Source organism: Camelus ferus, chromosome 4, assembly GCF_009834535.1.
Source record: "Camelus ferus isolate YT-003-E chromosome 4, BCGSAC_Cfer_1.0, whole genome shotgun sequence".
NCBI lineage: Eukaryota > Metazoa > Chordata > Mammalia > Artiodactyla > Camelidae > Camelus > Camelus ferus.
The window spans coordinates 29,030,621-29,048,060 of record NC_045699.1 but is presented as its reverse complement, the minus strand read 5'-3'; the positions used below and the strand labels follow the sequence as shown (position 1 = coordinate 29,048,060).

Sequence of the window (17,440 nt, the reverse complement as noted above, 5' to 3'; positions counted from 1 at the left end):
AATCGTTCTGCAACTCAACACAGCCTGCAAAGTAAAGCCAAAAGCCTGAGCCACATGCTCTGAGATTCACTCCCTTTCTGTACTTTGAGCTCCAACCGTACAGAACTACCAGCAGTTCCCCAAACCTGCCAGGCCATTCCACGTCTCTGAGCCCTCCCGCCACATATCACCTTCCCCCCCAACCCCCATCCTGACTAGTAAACATTTACTTATCTTCTGCACGGAATGCCCCCAGCCTCACGGAATGCTCACACCTTGCGAACCCCTGCTTACCTTTCCAGAAGACGCTCATCTTCCTCTAGGAAACCCCTCGCGTGCCTCCTTCCCCCAGGTAGAACCAATATCTCCGCTGTGCCTGGGGCAGGCGTCTGGGGTGGCTCCTGTATTATCCGACATCATGGCGGACACCGAGGTTGACTTCAATAGCTTGCCACTCCAAAGGTCATTCTAATCCAGCTCTGCAATCCAATTCTTCTTGATAGTGACGGGTCAGAAGTGGCCACGGGATTATTAAATCTCATTGCAGATTTACTGGTGCTCTTCTCTGCCCTGGACAGCCTCAGGAACTGGGCCATCGTTCTCACACTTGAACCAGCATCTGTGCATGGGTCAGAGCTGATGCTAGTTCTCCTGAAAGTTAAGCCGCCGGAGTCCTCCCGCCTTCTTCCTGAGAGCCCAGTCTGAGGCCAGCAGAAGCTGGCTCTTGCTCCAGGGTCCCTGAGGGAGGGAGTGGCCCCTGCTGTCCTCCAGTGGCCCCCAGGCTACTAGGGCTTCCCCGTTAGGCCCCCAGGTAAACATACCTTCATTCTGTTCCCCTCTCTACCTCACCACTGCCCCTCTGCCCTCAGGACTTCTCCATCCGACTTTACTCCACAGGCAATAACTTGTTTGCTGATTAGCACTAAGCAGCCACAGCTGATGGTGAGTTCACAGCTTACCCTGCTATCCCGCCCTCTCAAGGCTGTTTGCACATTTATAGGAGATTCCCAGAGGCATCAGCCTTTCTCAAGCTTTACTAATTTGCCAGGCACTGCGCTGGATGCTTTTACATATTTTATGTCATTTAAATCTCACAGCAATTTTGTAATTATTATTTACTCTCATTTTTGTAGATGAGGCTACTAAAGCTCAGAGAGGTTAAGTAACTCACCCAAGGTCACACAGGTAGTAATGGGAGCTGGGATTCAAGGCCATTCCATCTGTCGGAGAGAGTACTGTTGGCAGCCTGCTTCAGTTACTGCAGGGATGTCTACCTGCCTTCTCTGCCTTCTGAAAAACAAGTTATTTGTTCAGCTTTTTCTACAAAAGGGCAGCAGCACCAGCACACATTTACAGCAATGCCTTTTATAACATTCTAGCATTTTCTGTAGAGGTATTTGCGAGAGAGAAGTTCATAATCTTGGGGGGGCACTGAAGAAGGTTCTAAGCCCCAAGGAGGATGAGTAAAGAGGATTCTGGCCCCTGAGCTCTGTGAGCAGGAGGATTTTGAAAGGATCAAAGAGGCATCTCTGCAATCAGTCCTAGCTGCTTCATTAGGTGGACCTGAGGTGCAAGGGGAGGAGGTTCCACCAGGTGGCAGCAGAGAACCAGCCAGTGGCCAGCACCAGCAAGGTGTGCCTTGGTCCAAGCTCTAACTCTGGGACTGGGGCAGAGGAAGTGGCAGCACCACATCCAAACTCAAGGCATAATTTCCAAAATATATAAACAGCTCATACAACTTAATAAGGAAAAAAAATCCAAAAATGGGCAGATCTAAACAAACAACTCTCCAGTGAAGACATATAGATGGCCAGTTGGTACATGAAAAGATGTTCAATATCACTAATTATCAGAGAAATGCAAATCAAAACTACAATGAGGTATCACTTCATACCACTCAGAATGGCCATCATTCAAAAGTCCACAAACGATAAAAAGATGTGGTAAAAAGGGAACCCTCCTACACTGCCAGTGGGAATGTAGTTTGGCACAGCTGTTATGGAAAACAGTATGGTGATTCCTCAAAAGACTAAAAACAGACTTACCATATGATCCAGCAATCCCACTCCTGGGCATATATCCAGAGGGAACCTTAATTCAAAAAGACACATGCATCCCAATCATAGCAGCACTATTTACAATAGCCAAGACATGGAAACAACCTAAATGTCCATTGACAGATGACTGGATAAAGAAGCTGTGGTATATTTATACAATGGCATACTACTCAGCCATAAAAAATAACAAAATAATGCCAAGTGTAGCAACATGGATGTACCTGGAGATTGTCATTCTAAGTGAAGTAAGCCAGAAAGAGAAAGAAAAATACCATATGATATCATTTATATGTGGAATCTAAAAAAAAAAAAAAAAGACTAACTTATTTACAAAACAGAAACAGAAACAGACTCACAGACATAGAAAATAAACATGATTACCAGGGATGAAGAGGGTGGGAAGGGATATACCAGGAGTTTGAGATTTGCAGATACTAATATATATAAAATAGATAAACAACAAGTTTATACTGTGCAGCACAGGAAACTGTATTCAATATCTTGTAGTAAGTCATGGTGAAAAAGAATATGAAAACAAATGCATATATATATGTTCATGTATGACTGAAGTATTATGCTGTACACTAAAAACTGATACAACATTATAAACTAACTATACTTCAATAAAAATGTATATACAAAAAAACTCCTCAATCCCCTCCTCCACAAAAAACCAAACACAAGGAGTAATTAATGGGTGGGGCAGCCTTGGAGTAACAGCTCACCCTATTGTTGCTAAACTTATTCTTTGCCAGATCCTGTGCCAAGCACATGGTGGGCATTGTCTCTTTTAATTCTCCTAACTACCCTAGGAATAGGTACTGTTATTAGCACTCTTTTTTGGATGCATGTAATAAGGCTCCAAGAGGTTTATGATTTGTCCAAGTTCATACAGACTGAAGAGATGAAATGCAGACAGTTTGGACTCTAGAGCCCCTGCTCAGCCTGGTGGTGGGGAGGGGGGTGGGGGAGCAGGAGGGGGAGAGTTACACTGCCAGGGAAGAAAGGAAGTCACTAGGAAGTGTGCAGGGTGAGGGCAGGTGGGGCCTGGTTTGGGCTGGCTCTGGGGCAGAGCTTGAGGCCTGGTCCAGTCCAAGGATAGTGATTTGGAGCCTTAGTCCAGGGAACTTCTGGAGCCACTTCCAGGAAACAGGATATGGTAGGATTTTCAGGCTGAGGTTTCCTGGGAACTCTTATTTGAAGAAGCCATCCCAGCTTATCCTGGGCACTTCACCCTGACAGGACTGAGCACCTCAGACTGCAAACCACTCCAGTATCCAAAGAGATGTCCCTGTAAGATTGATCAAGGCTTCCTTGCTGAGCTCCAAAAATCAGATGAGCTAGGGAGAAGGTGCCCAGACAGATCACAGTGCCTCCTATATGCTGGGTCTAGTCTTGTAGCCCCAACTCCTGGGGGAGGGGATGATGCCAGCTGTCCTGTAGTTTCCACCCTGGAACAATGCCTGGGCACACTCAGGGCCCCTGAATTAGCTCACATCACAAGGGAACTTGAGAGAGAACCAGGAAATCTCCCCTTGCCCTGAGATCCAGGTTGGTACCTTCCTCCTCTCTGGTCTTGCTGCCCATCATCCAGGGGCCCATGTTAGTTGCAGAGTTCAGCTCAACACAAACCTTCAGCTTCTAGGTTCAGAACTGAACCCTTCTTTTAGACTAGCACCCACCACCAGGCATTCCTGGGAGTTATCAGGCATAACACGAGGTTCAGGATGAAACTGCTCTCTCCAAATCTGTCAACACCAAGGGCTTGTATCCTTCTTGATTTTCTTACAAAATCTCCTGAATCAACCTCAGTTCTGGGAATTTAGTCCAAGTCTTGTTCTATTACTCTACCTCAGGGCCTTTGCACTGATTCATCTCTCTGTTTGAAATGCTCTTTTCTCCATCTTTGTATAGTTGACTCCTTCTTGTCATTGAAATCTGTTTACATTTTATCTCCTTGGAGAGAATAACGATCTCACCTAGTAAGACTCAACCTCCCCAACCCTGTTTTGTTTCTCCCTTGCCAGTTCCAGTGATAACTGTTCAGTGTCCAGTAGGTTGATAATACCCTGACACAGGACGATCCAGAATGGAAACTGGAAAGCCACAGGATCTGGATGGAGTGGGGTTGTCAGATGTTATGGGGAAGGGGACTTTAGTGGTCACTTAATTGAAGTCCTCAGCTGATGGGAACTCTCACATTCCTTACTTCTGGTGGGTGTTTGGTTTGGTTTTGCTTGTCCACAATGGTTACAGAGAGATGGTGAGCAAAGATAATTCTGCCTAACTGAAATGCTTCTGGGCTGAACACATTTGACTCTCAGAGTAGGTTATGATGTCAGGTCGAATCAGCCCTGGTTTCAGTTAAATTTTTAGGTAGGTCATATCTACCTTCAAAGAGAAAATTTTGTCTGCCCCTTGAAAATGCAGGGAACCCACTCTTTTCAGGGGACAGACATCTCTGAGGGTGCCACAAAGGGAGCTCAGCTTAGGAAGTCTTAGGGATCCTGTTTCCTTTTCTTGATCAGAAGGGCATGGGACCAGATGACCTCCAGGTCTGAGCCCAAAGTCTCTCCAACCCCATGAAGATGAGGGAGGGTATAGAGTGCCAGGTACATTTGAATTTCAGGTAAATAACCAATATTATTTTTTAGTAAAAATATGTCACATGCAAAAGGTGGGGCACACTTACACTAAAAAGTTTTGCTTGGGACACAGTTAAACTAAAAAATTATTCATTGTTTATCTCGAATTCAGTTGTAACTGGGCATCTTGTATCTTGCCCTGGGAACCCCACCGAGGAGGACCAGCATTTGAAATAAATGGCTTCCCTAAGATGAAACCCTGGGGTTGGGAAAAACAGAGGCCACGATGAGCCGTGACTTTTTGAGGAGAGGAATGAAGCTGGTTTCTTTCACGCCAATTAAGCAATCACAGACGACCCCATCAGAAATCCAAACTTGTGACTAACATGGGATTCAAGACCAGGAAAAAAAAGTTTTTGAGATTAAGAGCCAGAGAAGCAGTCTTCACATACAGGCCAGCCAGCAGACGGAGTCAGTCCTACGCAAGCAGGTAAGAGCATTGCTTTCTCGTCCATTCCTTCAGAAGAGAATTGGGTTTGGAGGATTCTGGTGGACTCCTCAGTCCTTCCTCATTGCCTCCCTGAGGCTTGGCTGTCAGCAGAATTTCTCCTCAACATTTATAATTCTCTGACTTCTGAAGGTTCACTAAGTCTCCTCCTAGGTCCTCCCTCCAGACTGCTGGGAAGCAAAGCAGAGAATCAGAAGCAGCAGCTGTTCAGGCTGCAGTCAGCTTGTGAGCAGCTGTTGTCAGGTCCCTTGAAGAACCACTTTTCTTAGTTCAGGTGGGATGAGGTGCATTTGCTGTCCCTATGCTGTTTGCCAAGGCTTGAAGCTGGAGGTATAGATTTACAAAATTTAACCCAGAATGAATTGAATTTTGTGTCTGTAATTTTAAACCAAGTGTTCACCCCTACATGATTCACCTGAGAGGATCAGTGAGTTCAAGTGTGATTTCTTCTTTACAACTGGGAAGGGCAGATGACACATGAAATGCCCCATGGAAAGGGTTCATGGGGTGAACGCTCCCCTCCACGCTCCCACTTCTCTCCCAGCTGTTTTCAACAGGCTCATTAATATAACTCTAAGGGGATCAGACCTTTGGGATTCATGAGAACAATAAGAGGGAAGAAAAATACACAACAGCCAGGAGAGAAGAGAGGAGAAACCATTATTGGTTTTGACAAGCATACTTTGATCATGACCACTGAAGTTCATGAGCTTTTTGTGTATTTGTATGATGGACAATTAAAATTAAAATTTTGTATTATTATATATATGTATGTATGTATTTAAAACCCAAGTCATGAGACTTGAACAGGGAGAGGCAGAAATTGATTTCAGTGGAGGGAAGACAATTGTTAGACCAGGTCAAGCTTCCTCAGCTTATCATGGATGAGTGGACGTGGACACACCCAGGAACCTGTTTGGGGTGGTCTCCTTTGTTGGAAAATGGGCTTGGACGATGCTGTGTTAGGCCACACATACACTATATCATAGCCACTACTTCTCCAAGGATAGATACAAAATAATACCTTTGAAGAGAAATAACTTTTCTTATTAACCAGTCTTGGGCCAGGGAAAGTAAGGAGTGAATAAAATGCTTTTTCTCTACAAATTTATGGTACTGAGTCAAACTGAACGTCCCATTTCCACCCCCAAATAATAACTCAATTTGAAAGTGTTTTGCTTTTGTTTGTGGGTTTCTTCTTGGAACTTAATTTTCAGTTGGTAGAAAGAGTTAGAATCCTGAGCAATTTCCACTTGATGTGACTGAAAGAAGCAGGTACAAATCCTCTCACAGAGAGAAACAACAGCTGTCTGGTTTGGCTGTCATTATTGGTCACCTAACGAGAATGTCTTCATGGGGGTTTATGGTAAAGACTTTCTGGATGCATTAAATGACACCTGTGTGCCCCTGCTATTAGGTGTCCTGTGGCCTGATCCCACAAGATGCCAAAAGAAGAGGCTTACTTCATCAATGGGTCCCCCAGGAAAGGGCACGGCCACTCCCACATCACAGCTGAAGAGTAAGTTCAAAACTAGACCTAGTGGGGTTTCCAGTTTGCCGTTTGCTGACACAGCCTGCTGGCTTCCATCAGCACATGCACGTCCTGCCTGTAAATCTCTCTAGTGTTTATTTCTCCAGAAAGCAAAAACCCCGGCAACGAGGTAAGGAGAATTTGTGGTCCTACAAGGGGCCTCAAGCTTCTCTGAAGCCAAAAAAGGCGATGTAGGAATGGTAAAAAATTGGATCTTGCCATTTTTGTCTGCATTCTTAGCTATTAGATCTACACTGTAGGTGCCCAGGCTGAACAACATCTGTCTGGAAGCAAAATGCCTCTTTCCTCAAGCCTCGCATGTCTGCTCCATTCAGGATCCTGGATGTGGTTTGCAGACAGAACAAAGGTAAATTGCCAAAGAGCGAGTGAGGAGGAATGGCAGGTTTGTGTGTGCAACTCCACCTGCTGACTGGCTGCATGGTGAAGATGGTGGTCATAACCTTTGCATCAATACTTTATCTCAAGGAAAGGTGTTTGGTATTAAGAGTTAATTTAAAATAAGTATTTATATGATCAAGCATTTCTAAGAGCTAAACATTGTATACCAGCCCAAGACACTATTCTTGTCTTTGAAAAAATCTTACAATCTAGTGGGTGACTTAAGTTTGAGGGAAGTTTCAGCAAGTTTAAGTGCTGTGATGGGAACACAGGCTGCAGGACACACTCTGCATCGACTCGAGTGGGAACAGGTGGTGGTGGGAAGGGGCTCCCCACAACCCCGAGTGGAGATTCCAACAGGACAAACAAGTAACCCAGTTTTTATCTGGAGCATTTCTTAAGTGGTCTGCTCAAAACTTCCCTCAAACTTGCTCTCTCTCATGAAAGAACTGTCGAATAATATTTACTAGAGTGAAGTAGCAGGGGCAAGTAAGATGTAGAAACCATCAATGGCACCAGGGAAGAATTCAGGCTGGGAGCATTTCCTCAGAAGACCCTGCTGTGATTCTCCAAAATCCCTGCATGGTCAACTGGGAGTGGAGGTAGGGAGATCTTCTGAAGAAAATGTCCCAAGAGCAAACATACACTCTTGGGGGTCCATTGCATGTGGTATTAGGTAGGATATTGTATCAGCTTCTGTATGGTGACTCAGCAGATTCTATATCTCTGCGAAACCCCAGTCAAGAGGGGTTCTCACTTGAGGGGGCATAAGCCACCCGTGGAGCTTGTGAAAATGCAGCTTTCTAGACACTGCTGCCCAAGAGGCTGACTCAGGAGGTCTGAGGGTCGGGGGAACAGGATCTGCACTATAACATGCATCTCAGGCAATTCTGCTGCTGGAGGTATTTGGATGATATCTGAGGACCCCTGCCCGGCTGGGCGGGGGGTTCTTCTGCTGTGTCTGGCACATCCCAGTGTTCTCGGTTGTTACTCAGCATGTGACAGTGCAACGTGACTGGGCAAAAGAGCTGGAACAGAGCGCTGTCTGTGCCATGATGTCCAAGGGGATGACCACAGACCTGGAGGGGAGGGGGTAAAATTAGAGTGCAGGCATGCTGAGAATGAATCAGCTGCCTTCAGTCACGAGAGCCCACGAATGCTTCCTGTAACGGCTTCATCTCAGGAAAGGGTGATGCAGCAGAAGAGCACTGGCTGGGTATCTGGGGCCAGTCGCTGTGAATGCTGGTTCTGCTGCTCTCTGCTTGTGCAACCTTGGACTTTTACCAGCCTAAAGTCTTGGAGATGTCAGATGGAAAATGAACATACTACTTACTTCAGAGGATTATTGTGAGGATGGAATCAAAGTCTTCAGTAGTGGGCTTGCTACTGTGCTTGGCACAAATCGGTGCTCAACAAATGGTAGAGTAGCTGCTTAGGTGGTGGTGACACTGGAGACTTGCAGTAGGTCTCAGCCTCATGATCTATAAAGTGGGTTGACTGGGTGCATTATTGGGTCAGCATTTTCATCCAGGGCTGTTATTCTGTTCAGAGATGAAAGGATAGGCTGGATGCCCCAGCAGCCTTGAGATGGTGGTCCAGTGGGTGGTACTGTGCAAAGGTCTCTCCAGGAGATGGCTCAATTAGACCTTGCTTCACCAGCAGCTGCTCAGCCTCTTATAAATCACCCAGTACTGCAAAGCCTTTCTCTAGCCAAGTCACAGATAAGAGACTCAGCACTCCTCACGTTGATCATGTTGTGATGTGGAAAACCAGGCAAATGTTAGCTAATTGACAGTGTCATGCAGGGAAGTGCAGTCCCAGGACCCGTCTCCAGGGCCTTCGTGGTAGCTAATACTTCCATGGGCCACTGGACACAAGGCCCCAGATGCTGGTTCAGATGCCCAGACTGTGTCCTCCTGAGGAGAGCCTGCTCAATGACCTGCAGCTTTGCTCTAGGAGCAGCTCAGTCATTTCTCCCAGAGCTGATCCCCTGTGCTGTTTCTTCCAGGTAGTCCATGTCTGCCCAGCCAAGAGGTGCTTAGTACATACCTACTGAGTACCTGACTCCAAATGTCAGCTGGCCTCTCTGACTTGGCAGCTAGGCAGGCTGGAGAGGTCAGACCTCTTGTCTCAGCATCCCCAGGATCTACCACTTCCATTCTGAGGTGTCCCTTCCTGGTCACTCAGGTGAGACCAGAGGAAGCATCAAGCACTGACCTAATTAGTTTGATCCTTGATGACCCTGCACTGGATTCCTGGAACAAGTGGAAGCCAGACAGGAGCTTGCCTAGCTGAGCATAAACATGGGACACACGTCTCACCAGTGGGGCTGGCTGCTAGCATCCTTGTGAGATAGTTATATTCTCAGAGACTTCTAAATACCACAAGTCCTACTTCCATCCCTTCAGCCACAATGTGCCAGCTCTGAACCCTCTGTGGCTGGTCTCCAAGGCCTTTCCTTTTCTTCATTACCTTCTCTCCACCCCCACCCAAAATCTGCTGTGTGGAAAGTTGCTGATCCACCTACAAGAGGTTACTGACGTTAAAGTAACAGAGAATTAAGCTGTTAGGAATGAGCCAAAGGAATAAATCTCTGAAGACAGTATTTCAAGTGGGTCTTTAGTTCCAACTGCAAATGCAAAAGAAAAGATAATGTTGGGGCTAACATTATGCCACAAATCCACATATTTGTAAATAGTTATTTTAAAGAAGATATTAAATGGCTTATTTATTTTTCACAGAGACTGGTGTTATTTATCACCCATAATTCATTTGTTCATTTTTATTCATTTGTTTGGCCATACATCCAACTATCCATTTATCCATCCATCCATCCATCCATCCATGCATCTATCTTCAAGAAATATTTCTTGAAACACCTGTGTGCTTGACCCTTCCTAGGCACAGAGAATACAAATTAAAAACAAATAAGCCAAAACCCAAAAAACTTCTCTGGGAGCCCTTTTTCTGGAAGAGACAGGCAAGCAAACTGCTAACTACCACCACAGGCTGCCATCATCCTGGCATCTAGGAGCATTAGTCAGGGCAGGAATAGAGGGAGGGGTTGGGTAAGGAGAGAGTACAAACACAGCTGAGACAGACTCAAGTGCAAATCCTAGCTCAGTCTTGTGCTACCACTGTATGACCAATAGCAAGGCACTTAACCTCTGCATTTATCTCCTCATCTGTATAAGATGGGGATGGTAAATGATGCCTACCTTACAGGGCTGTTGTGAGAATTACATAAGCTAATGCAAGTAGAATGGTTAGCAAGGCACCCAGCTTACAGCAGGACATTAAGTCAATGTTGATTTGTATTTCCTTTTTGTCAGCTGATAGTTGGGGAAAAGGTTTTAAACTAGCCCTAATGGAAAGACAATTCGGTCTCAAATATGTTGTCCACATAAGGGTCAGTTGTTACTGCATCAGTTGCACCTGGAACTTGGGCGCTGGGGCCCATGCCAGTTAGCTCTGCTGCTGTGGGCACACACCTAAGAGGTTCCTCGAGACGGTCCTGACCCTGGAGAAGGTTGCTGGAGGTCTGGTGGGTACCTGGTCGGGTGTGGGGTGGGACACTCCTTGGGAGTGTACTGCTCTGCTGTCAAAGCCCCTGTGAAGAGAGAAGATTGATGCATGATTCATCACAATCTGGAACAAGGTTTCTGTGACAAGATGGAGTTGTCTCTCTCTTGGGCCAGGGCTGCAGGGATTGGCATCCTGACCGTGATCTTGGGAATTTTACTGCTTATCAGCTGCTGGTACTGTAGAAGACGAAGTGGATACAGAAGCTTGAAGGTTGGTAAAGTTCCCACTGCTGAGTCTGTCAAGATCCAGGACCTGCCTTCCCCTTCTTTGTCTGACTTTCTGGGCAATGCGGTGATATTCTTAGGATTGCCTCTAGCTCTGATTCCTGGGTGAGGAGTCTTTTTTTGTAGGGGGAGGTAATTAGGTTTATTTACTTATTTATTTTTAGAGGAGGTGCTGTTGATTAAACCCAGTACCTTGTGCGTGATAAGCATGTGGTTTACCACTTGAGCTATACCCCCCACACCACCCCCGCCCCACCCACCAGAGTCTTTCTCTACATTTTACTTGTAACTCTTCCTTTGCCTCTTCCCAGGCATGAACTCCAACCAGGAACTTGGCTTATCTCTTTGGTTCCACTGACAGCAAACTCGAGTGCCTGTCTGTGTGTGTGTAGCTGAGCTCTGATGGTTTCTGGGGCACAGGGGAAGGGTTCATGGTCCTCTTGCACAGCAAACAGCAGCATACAAGAACTCCAGGTCTTACCAATCCTCCTGCAGATTCCTACTGGTCCTGTTATGCCACTTAGCAGTCGGCTCTAAGTCATTTCTTCTCTCTTCAGTCCATTTCCTTCAAGGTTACCTGGGAATCCGAGTTCTTCTAAATCTGTTATACCAACAACCTAGCATACCCAGGACCCATCCAGCCATCATTTCAGTGAGGAAACCATCTACCACTCAACAGCACAAAGGACCACTGGGTTTTTAACAGGCTCCATCCTCTGTCAATGGCCAATGCAGTTTTAATAGGATGTTTGCTTCTTTACCCATATGAGTAGGAAGTTAATGAATGACAAAGTCCAGTCTTGGGGCAGTAGGATCTTCAACAAATGAGAAACAACTGAGTATCCACACTATAAAGATGATAGGTTTCAGAAAATTTGCTCCAAAGCCCGGTAGCACTTAAGCATCCAAAGGCATTCTCCACAGTGAGCAATGGGATGGAAGAAGAGATGCAATTCCCACCTGCCTCCCTCTTTCTTATAATTACAGATCTGAAAGTTTCTGGGGCTGATACATAATGGAAAATTTTTTATCTTTACAAAAAATTTTGGAAAGTCCCATTCCTCATTCACCAAGCACTTCATTCAGAAAAAAAGTTTCTGTGATGCAAAGAAGGGTTGGTGTGGGTAAGGGCTTGGAGACTAGATGTCTGAGGAGGAAAAGGAGAAGGTAGGAGCCATAGCTTTGAGTTCTTCTCCTCCTTGCCAGGAAGCTTGGGCAGCCGGACAGTCCATGACTTCCTTTCCCTAATGCACATCTTGCCATAGTGTCCCAGACACAAACCATGAAAGAAAGGGTGAGTTTGGAGGGCACACAGCCACAAAGCAGCAGCCCTCCAAAGTGTGACGTTTATGGGAAGGAGAAGTTTCTGAGTCTGAATAAGACTCCAAACCAAGTACGATAGCAAAGCCTTGGGTTAGGAGGTTACAGATGAAACTCTTTCCTCTCTGCCACTGAACTCCACGTGTACCTCTAGGACAGGGTTATGACATTACCTTGTAATTGGTTATTTACTTTTTGCCTCTCCCACCCCTTCTCTTCCCCCCATTTATGAACTGGAACAGAGAACATTTCTTATTCATCTTTGTGCCTCCAGTGCCTAGCACAGTGCCTGGCACTTAGCAGTCCCCCCATTGTATGGTATCAGGATTTGGTCTCACTGCCACTGACTTGTGTGGTGACCTCAGATTTCAACTTCTCCGAGCCTCGTTTGTTCTGTTCTGTACCTAGACACATGCGATGTAACATAACATGTATCAGTTTTTATGTAATGTATGTTTTCTTCTATATTTAAAACATTTTCATTTGATGTTTGCATATAAAAACATAATGATTTAATTTTTGTAAAAGCTGTACAAACCTGATATGTTGGTACCCATTTCCTAACTGTCCACTATTGCTAGCTTGATGCTACTGGACAAAAAGGCAATGGTTTTTTTCCTTTATGCTTCAACACACTCACCTGAAACATATTCAGTTGAAGAATAACAGCCTTAGTGTCACAGGCTCAGACACTTTACCCCCAAGGTTCAAGTTCAACCTACCATCCTCCATTCCTCTAGGTCTAGATCAGTGATTTGCAGAGTTTCTGGAATTTTTATGAGATAGAACTGTGTTTCAGTTTCCTGGTTCCCTAATGTTTAAAGATGCTGTCATTTATTTTTTAAATTAATATTAAAATCTTGTTCTGAGACTTTCATATCTCCTGACAAGCCAGGTTGGGGATCAGCAGTCTAAGAAATTTAGGTCAAATTATGTAAAATAGTGCATTAAGTATTGCATTTAACTATATAATTTACCTCCCTGTCTCTCTTTGGTGGTTCTAGTTTCATTTTAGAGCAGAAGAACATAAATGATGATAAATGAAAGCTTCAGGTACCTGAAATTACTCCACCTTTATTAAGCTTTGAAATGTGTTTATTTTCCCACTTCCATTGACCACAGAATGGTAGCAAAGTTGGTTGGAATTAAGGTCTCCTAAAATTTCTCCCTTGGCTAACAATTCCTCAAGCCTGAACGATATCTTTGGAAAGAAAAGACTGCTTTTTGCAGTTACGAGTTTCTGCAGGAAAACGATCTGTAAGGGACTGGAAGTTGGTTTTCATATTTACCAAGTTTACTCTTTTACTTGTAAGTTTAGGACATAATACCCTTGATTCTTGGAAAAGAATTTAAAGGCTCTGCTGACAACTCAGTTTACATTTCTGTCTCACAGTGTCATGTTCCTCAGTGTATATATGGTCAGGGGCCCCTGCACTCGAATCACCTACGGTTCTTGTTAAAATGCAGCCTCTGGGACCATCTCTAGTGGTGGGACCCAGGAGCCTATATTTTAATTTGCACACTGAGGTTTGAATGCAAATGCAGAAAATTGGTAGTGAACTGGGGAAGTAGATCATGCTCCTACCCTATGGCAGGTGAGAGATTAAAAAGAAACAAAAAGAAAGAAAAGAAAAGGAATAAAATCAATACTTGAGGTAAAGGGAGAGAATGCATTAAACATCTTACCTGAGGTATGTTGTTGGGAGTTGTGGAAGGGAGCAGAACCTCCCTGGGTCCTCATGTCAAGATTGGAGTCCTGTGCGTATCTCCTTCCAAGGGGTAGGGTCACTAAAAATTTCAGACTAGAGCTTAGGAAAACTACTTCACAGTCTGTAGACCATACAGGTATCAGCCCCATCAGTGCTTGGCCTTGTCCAATTGATGTTCCAAACACCTCTCCTCCCTGGGAGACCTACTTGATGTCCTTCTCTTCCAACCTAGTCACCCCTGCGATCAGCCACAGTCTGCAGACAAGGCTGCGGAGCTATTGAACACCTGCACAACCTCCCTGCCCCAGCCCCTCTCGGCCAGGACCACAGATTGCTGCTCATGCCCTACTGGAGGATTTGGCTCAGATATACTTGCGGTTGTATCTGAAAAAACTGAATTTGGTGCCAACATTTAAAAGTCACATTTTACATAAAAATCTTAATTTCTAGTCTCTTTTTTAAAAAAAAAAAAATCAAAAGATCTGGCAAAACCTGGCAGCTATGCAGTGTTGTCTCTATAAATGGGATATACACTCTCTCCTTTTCTATGGCCCCCACCTGGCCCCAGTGGACCTCCTCTTCCCTCTAAATGTCTTTGTCACCCCAGGCACAGGAAATGAGGAGGCACACTGTCTGGAGAAGTGGTTCTCTATGTGGCCCTGGACCAGCAGTAGCGGCATCACCTGGGAACTTGTTAGAAATGCAAATCTGGGGCTTCATCCTAGACTGCTCTGTCAGAAATTCTACATGTGAGCCCAGTAATCTGCGTTTAAAAAGCCCTCCAGGTGATGGTGATGCATGCTTAAGTCTGAGAACCACTGCTGTGGAGAACTTTACAACAGTAAAAGCAACTAAAAGTTTTTTTTTATGATCACAATGTGCCAGGAATTTTAAGTAATATCAGTGATGAAATACTCCACCTTACTAGGGCAGACCACTCCTGCAGTCTCCACTTTGGTTATATGTCTCTGTCTTGCACAAACTATTGTCATTTTTTTCTAGGGATGGAGAAAAGCACTAAATTAAGCTCCCCTGAATAATTCAAGGTGCATAGAGTGTCCCTGCTGTCATGTTGTTCTAATGCTTTTCATCACTGTGATACCAGCTCCTGCCTCACTAGCCCTGATCTACTCCACTTGCAACCATTCTCTGAAGTCCATTTGTTAGATTCACTCTTTTTTCCTTCCCGTCAAAAATACTAACTGATGGGTGTCAGGCAGCATACAAGACACTTTACCTTTAGTTAACTCTCTCAAGAACTCTGAGAGGTAAGTGACATCACCTTCATATTACAGATGCAAAAAACTGGAATTCAGAAAAGTAAAGTGACTAGTCTGAGGACATACAGCGATTACGTGACAGAACCAAGATTAAAACCCAGTCTTAAAATGGTTTCCTTCTTTTTTTTTTTTAATGGACTCCATTATTTTTTCTTACCCACTAACCTTCATGAATTCATATTTCAGGACAAAAGCATTCATGCTGGTACTCAAAGTACCTTAACAAGAAGATGTCCAGGTGAGGGACTTGGTCACCAGGACAGCAAACTGCCTTCTCAAGAGAACAATTGTGAACCCGTGGTAGGTTGAGATCTTGCATCTTGGTGTTTTCATGTATGGCTGCTTTTAACTCAAATGGATAAAATTATTCCTACTAAAAAACAAGGGCAATATGAATGTACTTAATGCTACCCACTTAAAAATGGTTAAAATGGTAAGTTTTATATTATGTATAATTTACCATAATAAAAAATAAATAGTAAGATTAAAAAAAAGGAATCACAGAGATTTTCTTAAATTGTGTCCTCTCATACCCATTTTCCAGGGTCAATAATGAAATCCCTACATGTAAGATCCAAGGGAAGGATTTGGTTCTGGATACACTATATTTTTGTCTTGCGTTTTTAGTATAATTGCCTTTGTCCTGAACATAGATTGATCCAACAGAGAAAAAAGGTACTTACCATTAATTGTATAGAGTTGCACTGTCCACTAGAAGAGCCACTAGTCACATGTGGCTATTAAGCACTTAAAACACAGTAGTCTGAATTAAGATGTGCTGGAATACATACCAGATTTCAAAATTTAGTATGAGGAAAAGAATATAAATAACTCATTAGTGATTTTTATATTGAGCCCATGTTGAAATGATAATATTTGATATGTGGGGTTAAATAAAAATATTAGTGAAATCAATTTTACCTGTTTAACTTTTTTAAATGTAGCTACTTGAAGTTTTAAAATCACATATGTGGTGCACTCTGTTTTTGTTGGACAGTGCCAGTATAGATGCAGTACATCATAATGGTTAAGAGCACTGATTCTGGAGCCAAATTACTACATTTGATTCTTAGCTCATAACTTATCAGTCGTGTGACCTTGGGCAAGTGACTTAAACTCTTTGTGCCTCAGTTTCCTGACCTGTAACCTAAGAGCAATGAAAATACTCCTCGAGTTGTTGTGAGCATTAAATGAAGGCCTGACACACTTGTGCTCTGCTGATAGCAGCAACAGCCTTCAGACACAACTATAAGGATTTATGCTTGAGGTAAAGATACAGTCTGTGTCAGTGTCTGTAACAGGGTTCAAGAATTCATTAGTTAGTGCTCGGGACTTTTCCTCACAAGGATAATCCAGGTGCAAATAAATTTTTGAGATTTGGGGGAAGCCGCTTAGCCCTTTTTTCTCTAGTGCTGTTCCCCCCAAAAATGTTTCAACATCCACACTTGTGAAATTTAATGATTACCTCATTGGGTGGAAACTAGATGTGAACACTTAAACAAGTTTCAGCCCAGAGCAAAAGTATAAACAAGATGCTAACTATTTTGACTTAATTCCTATTCCAGAACCTTGTGTGCTGTTGCTAAGCCCATGGTCTCCTTTCTCATTCTCACAGGTGCCCAATGCTCCACCTGCTTATGAGAAACTCTCTACAGAACAGTCACCACCACCTTATTCTCCATGAGAGCCAGCAAGGCCCCTGAGAGGTGCTGAAATGATTTCCCTCACACTTTTGCTTGATCTTCGTATGGACATCTTAGGTTCTGCTTTAGAATTCTGTAGAAACAGTGTCCCTCATCTCTAATAAGCTAAGTGTTAAATTCCTCATTGTGTGACTAGCAACACTGATTGAGGAAATGATGAGAAATTTTAAAATGGGAAAAGCTTTGTCAATAAACATTGTAACGCATGATACTATCTGCGCCAGTAGTAATATATCTACAGTGTTATTTTCTGAGTGACAGAATTCAAGTGTGTGTTCTGGGACCACCCAATTTCTTTTTAAGCTGAAATTCAGCTAATAACAAACCACTATCCTGATTTTTGAAGAAGCAGCCTCTTGACCAGTATGAACTCTAACAGAATTGTTGCAGGTGAGTCTGTGCTATGGAGGGCTCACAAAGGATACCTTTACAGGTTCAAGACCAAGAGCTGAATGACCTACCAAATTATAGTCAGATTCAGGAAAGTGTCAGTAATGTCTCTTTGTATTCTAAGATTCCATGATGCTACAATAATATACTGGAGAGATCCCGTATCTTCA

At 43.9% G+C, this 17,440-nt stretch overlaps 1 protein-coding gene across 1 annotated transcript; it reads left to right on the top strand.

The window, feature by feature from the left end:
• Positions 1-5,056: 5,056 nt before the first annotated feature.
• Positions 5,057-17,070, top strand: MLANA (melan-A). Its single transcript, XM_006190323.3, has 5 exons — positions 5,057-5,111; positions 6,547-6,648; positions 10,758-10,854; positions 15,364-15,477; positions 16,793-17,070. The coding sequence occupies exons 2-5, from the start codon at positions 6,572-6,574 to the stop codon at positions 16,859-16,861; spliced, it is 357 nt and encodes a 118-aa protein (XP_006190385.1). The 5' UTR covers positions 5,057-5,111; positions 6,547-6,571; the 3' UTR covers positions 16,862-17,070.
• Positions 17,071-17,440: the final 370 nt, after the last annotated feature.

What these genes read in the sequence shown, in the direction of transcription:
- MLANA (XM_006190323.3), top strand. Translation starts at nt 6,572, where the DNA reads ATGCCAAAAGAAGAGGCTTACTTCATCAATGGGTCCCCCAGGAAAGGG. An exon ending in GTGGATACAGAAGCTTGAAG is followed by an intron (nt 10,855 to 15,363) that starts GTTGGTAAAGTT and finishes TTCATATTTCAG; the next exon opens with GACAAAAGCATTCATGCTGG. An exon ending in AGAACAATTGTGAACCCGTG is followed by an intron (nt 15,478 to 16,792) that starts GTAGGTTGAGAT and finishes TCATTCTCACAG; the next exon opens with GTGCCCAATGCTCCACCTGC.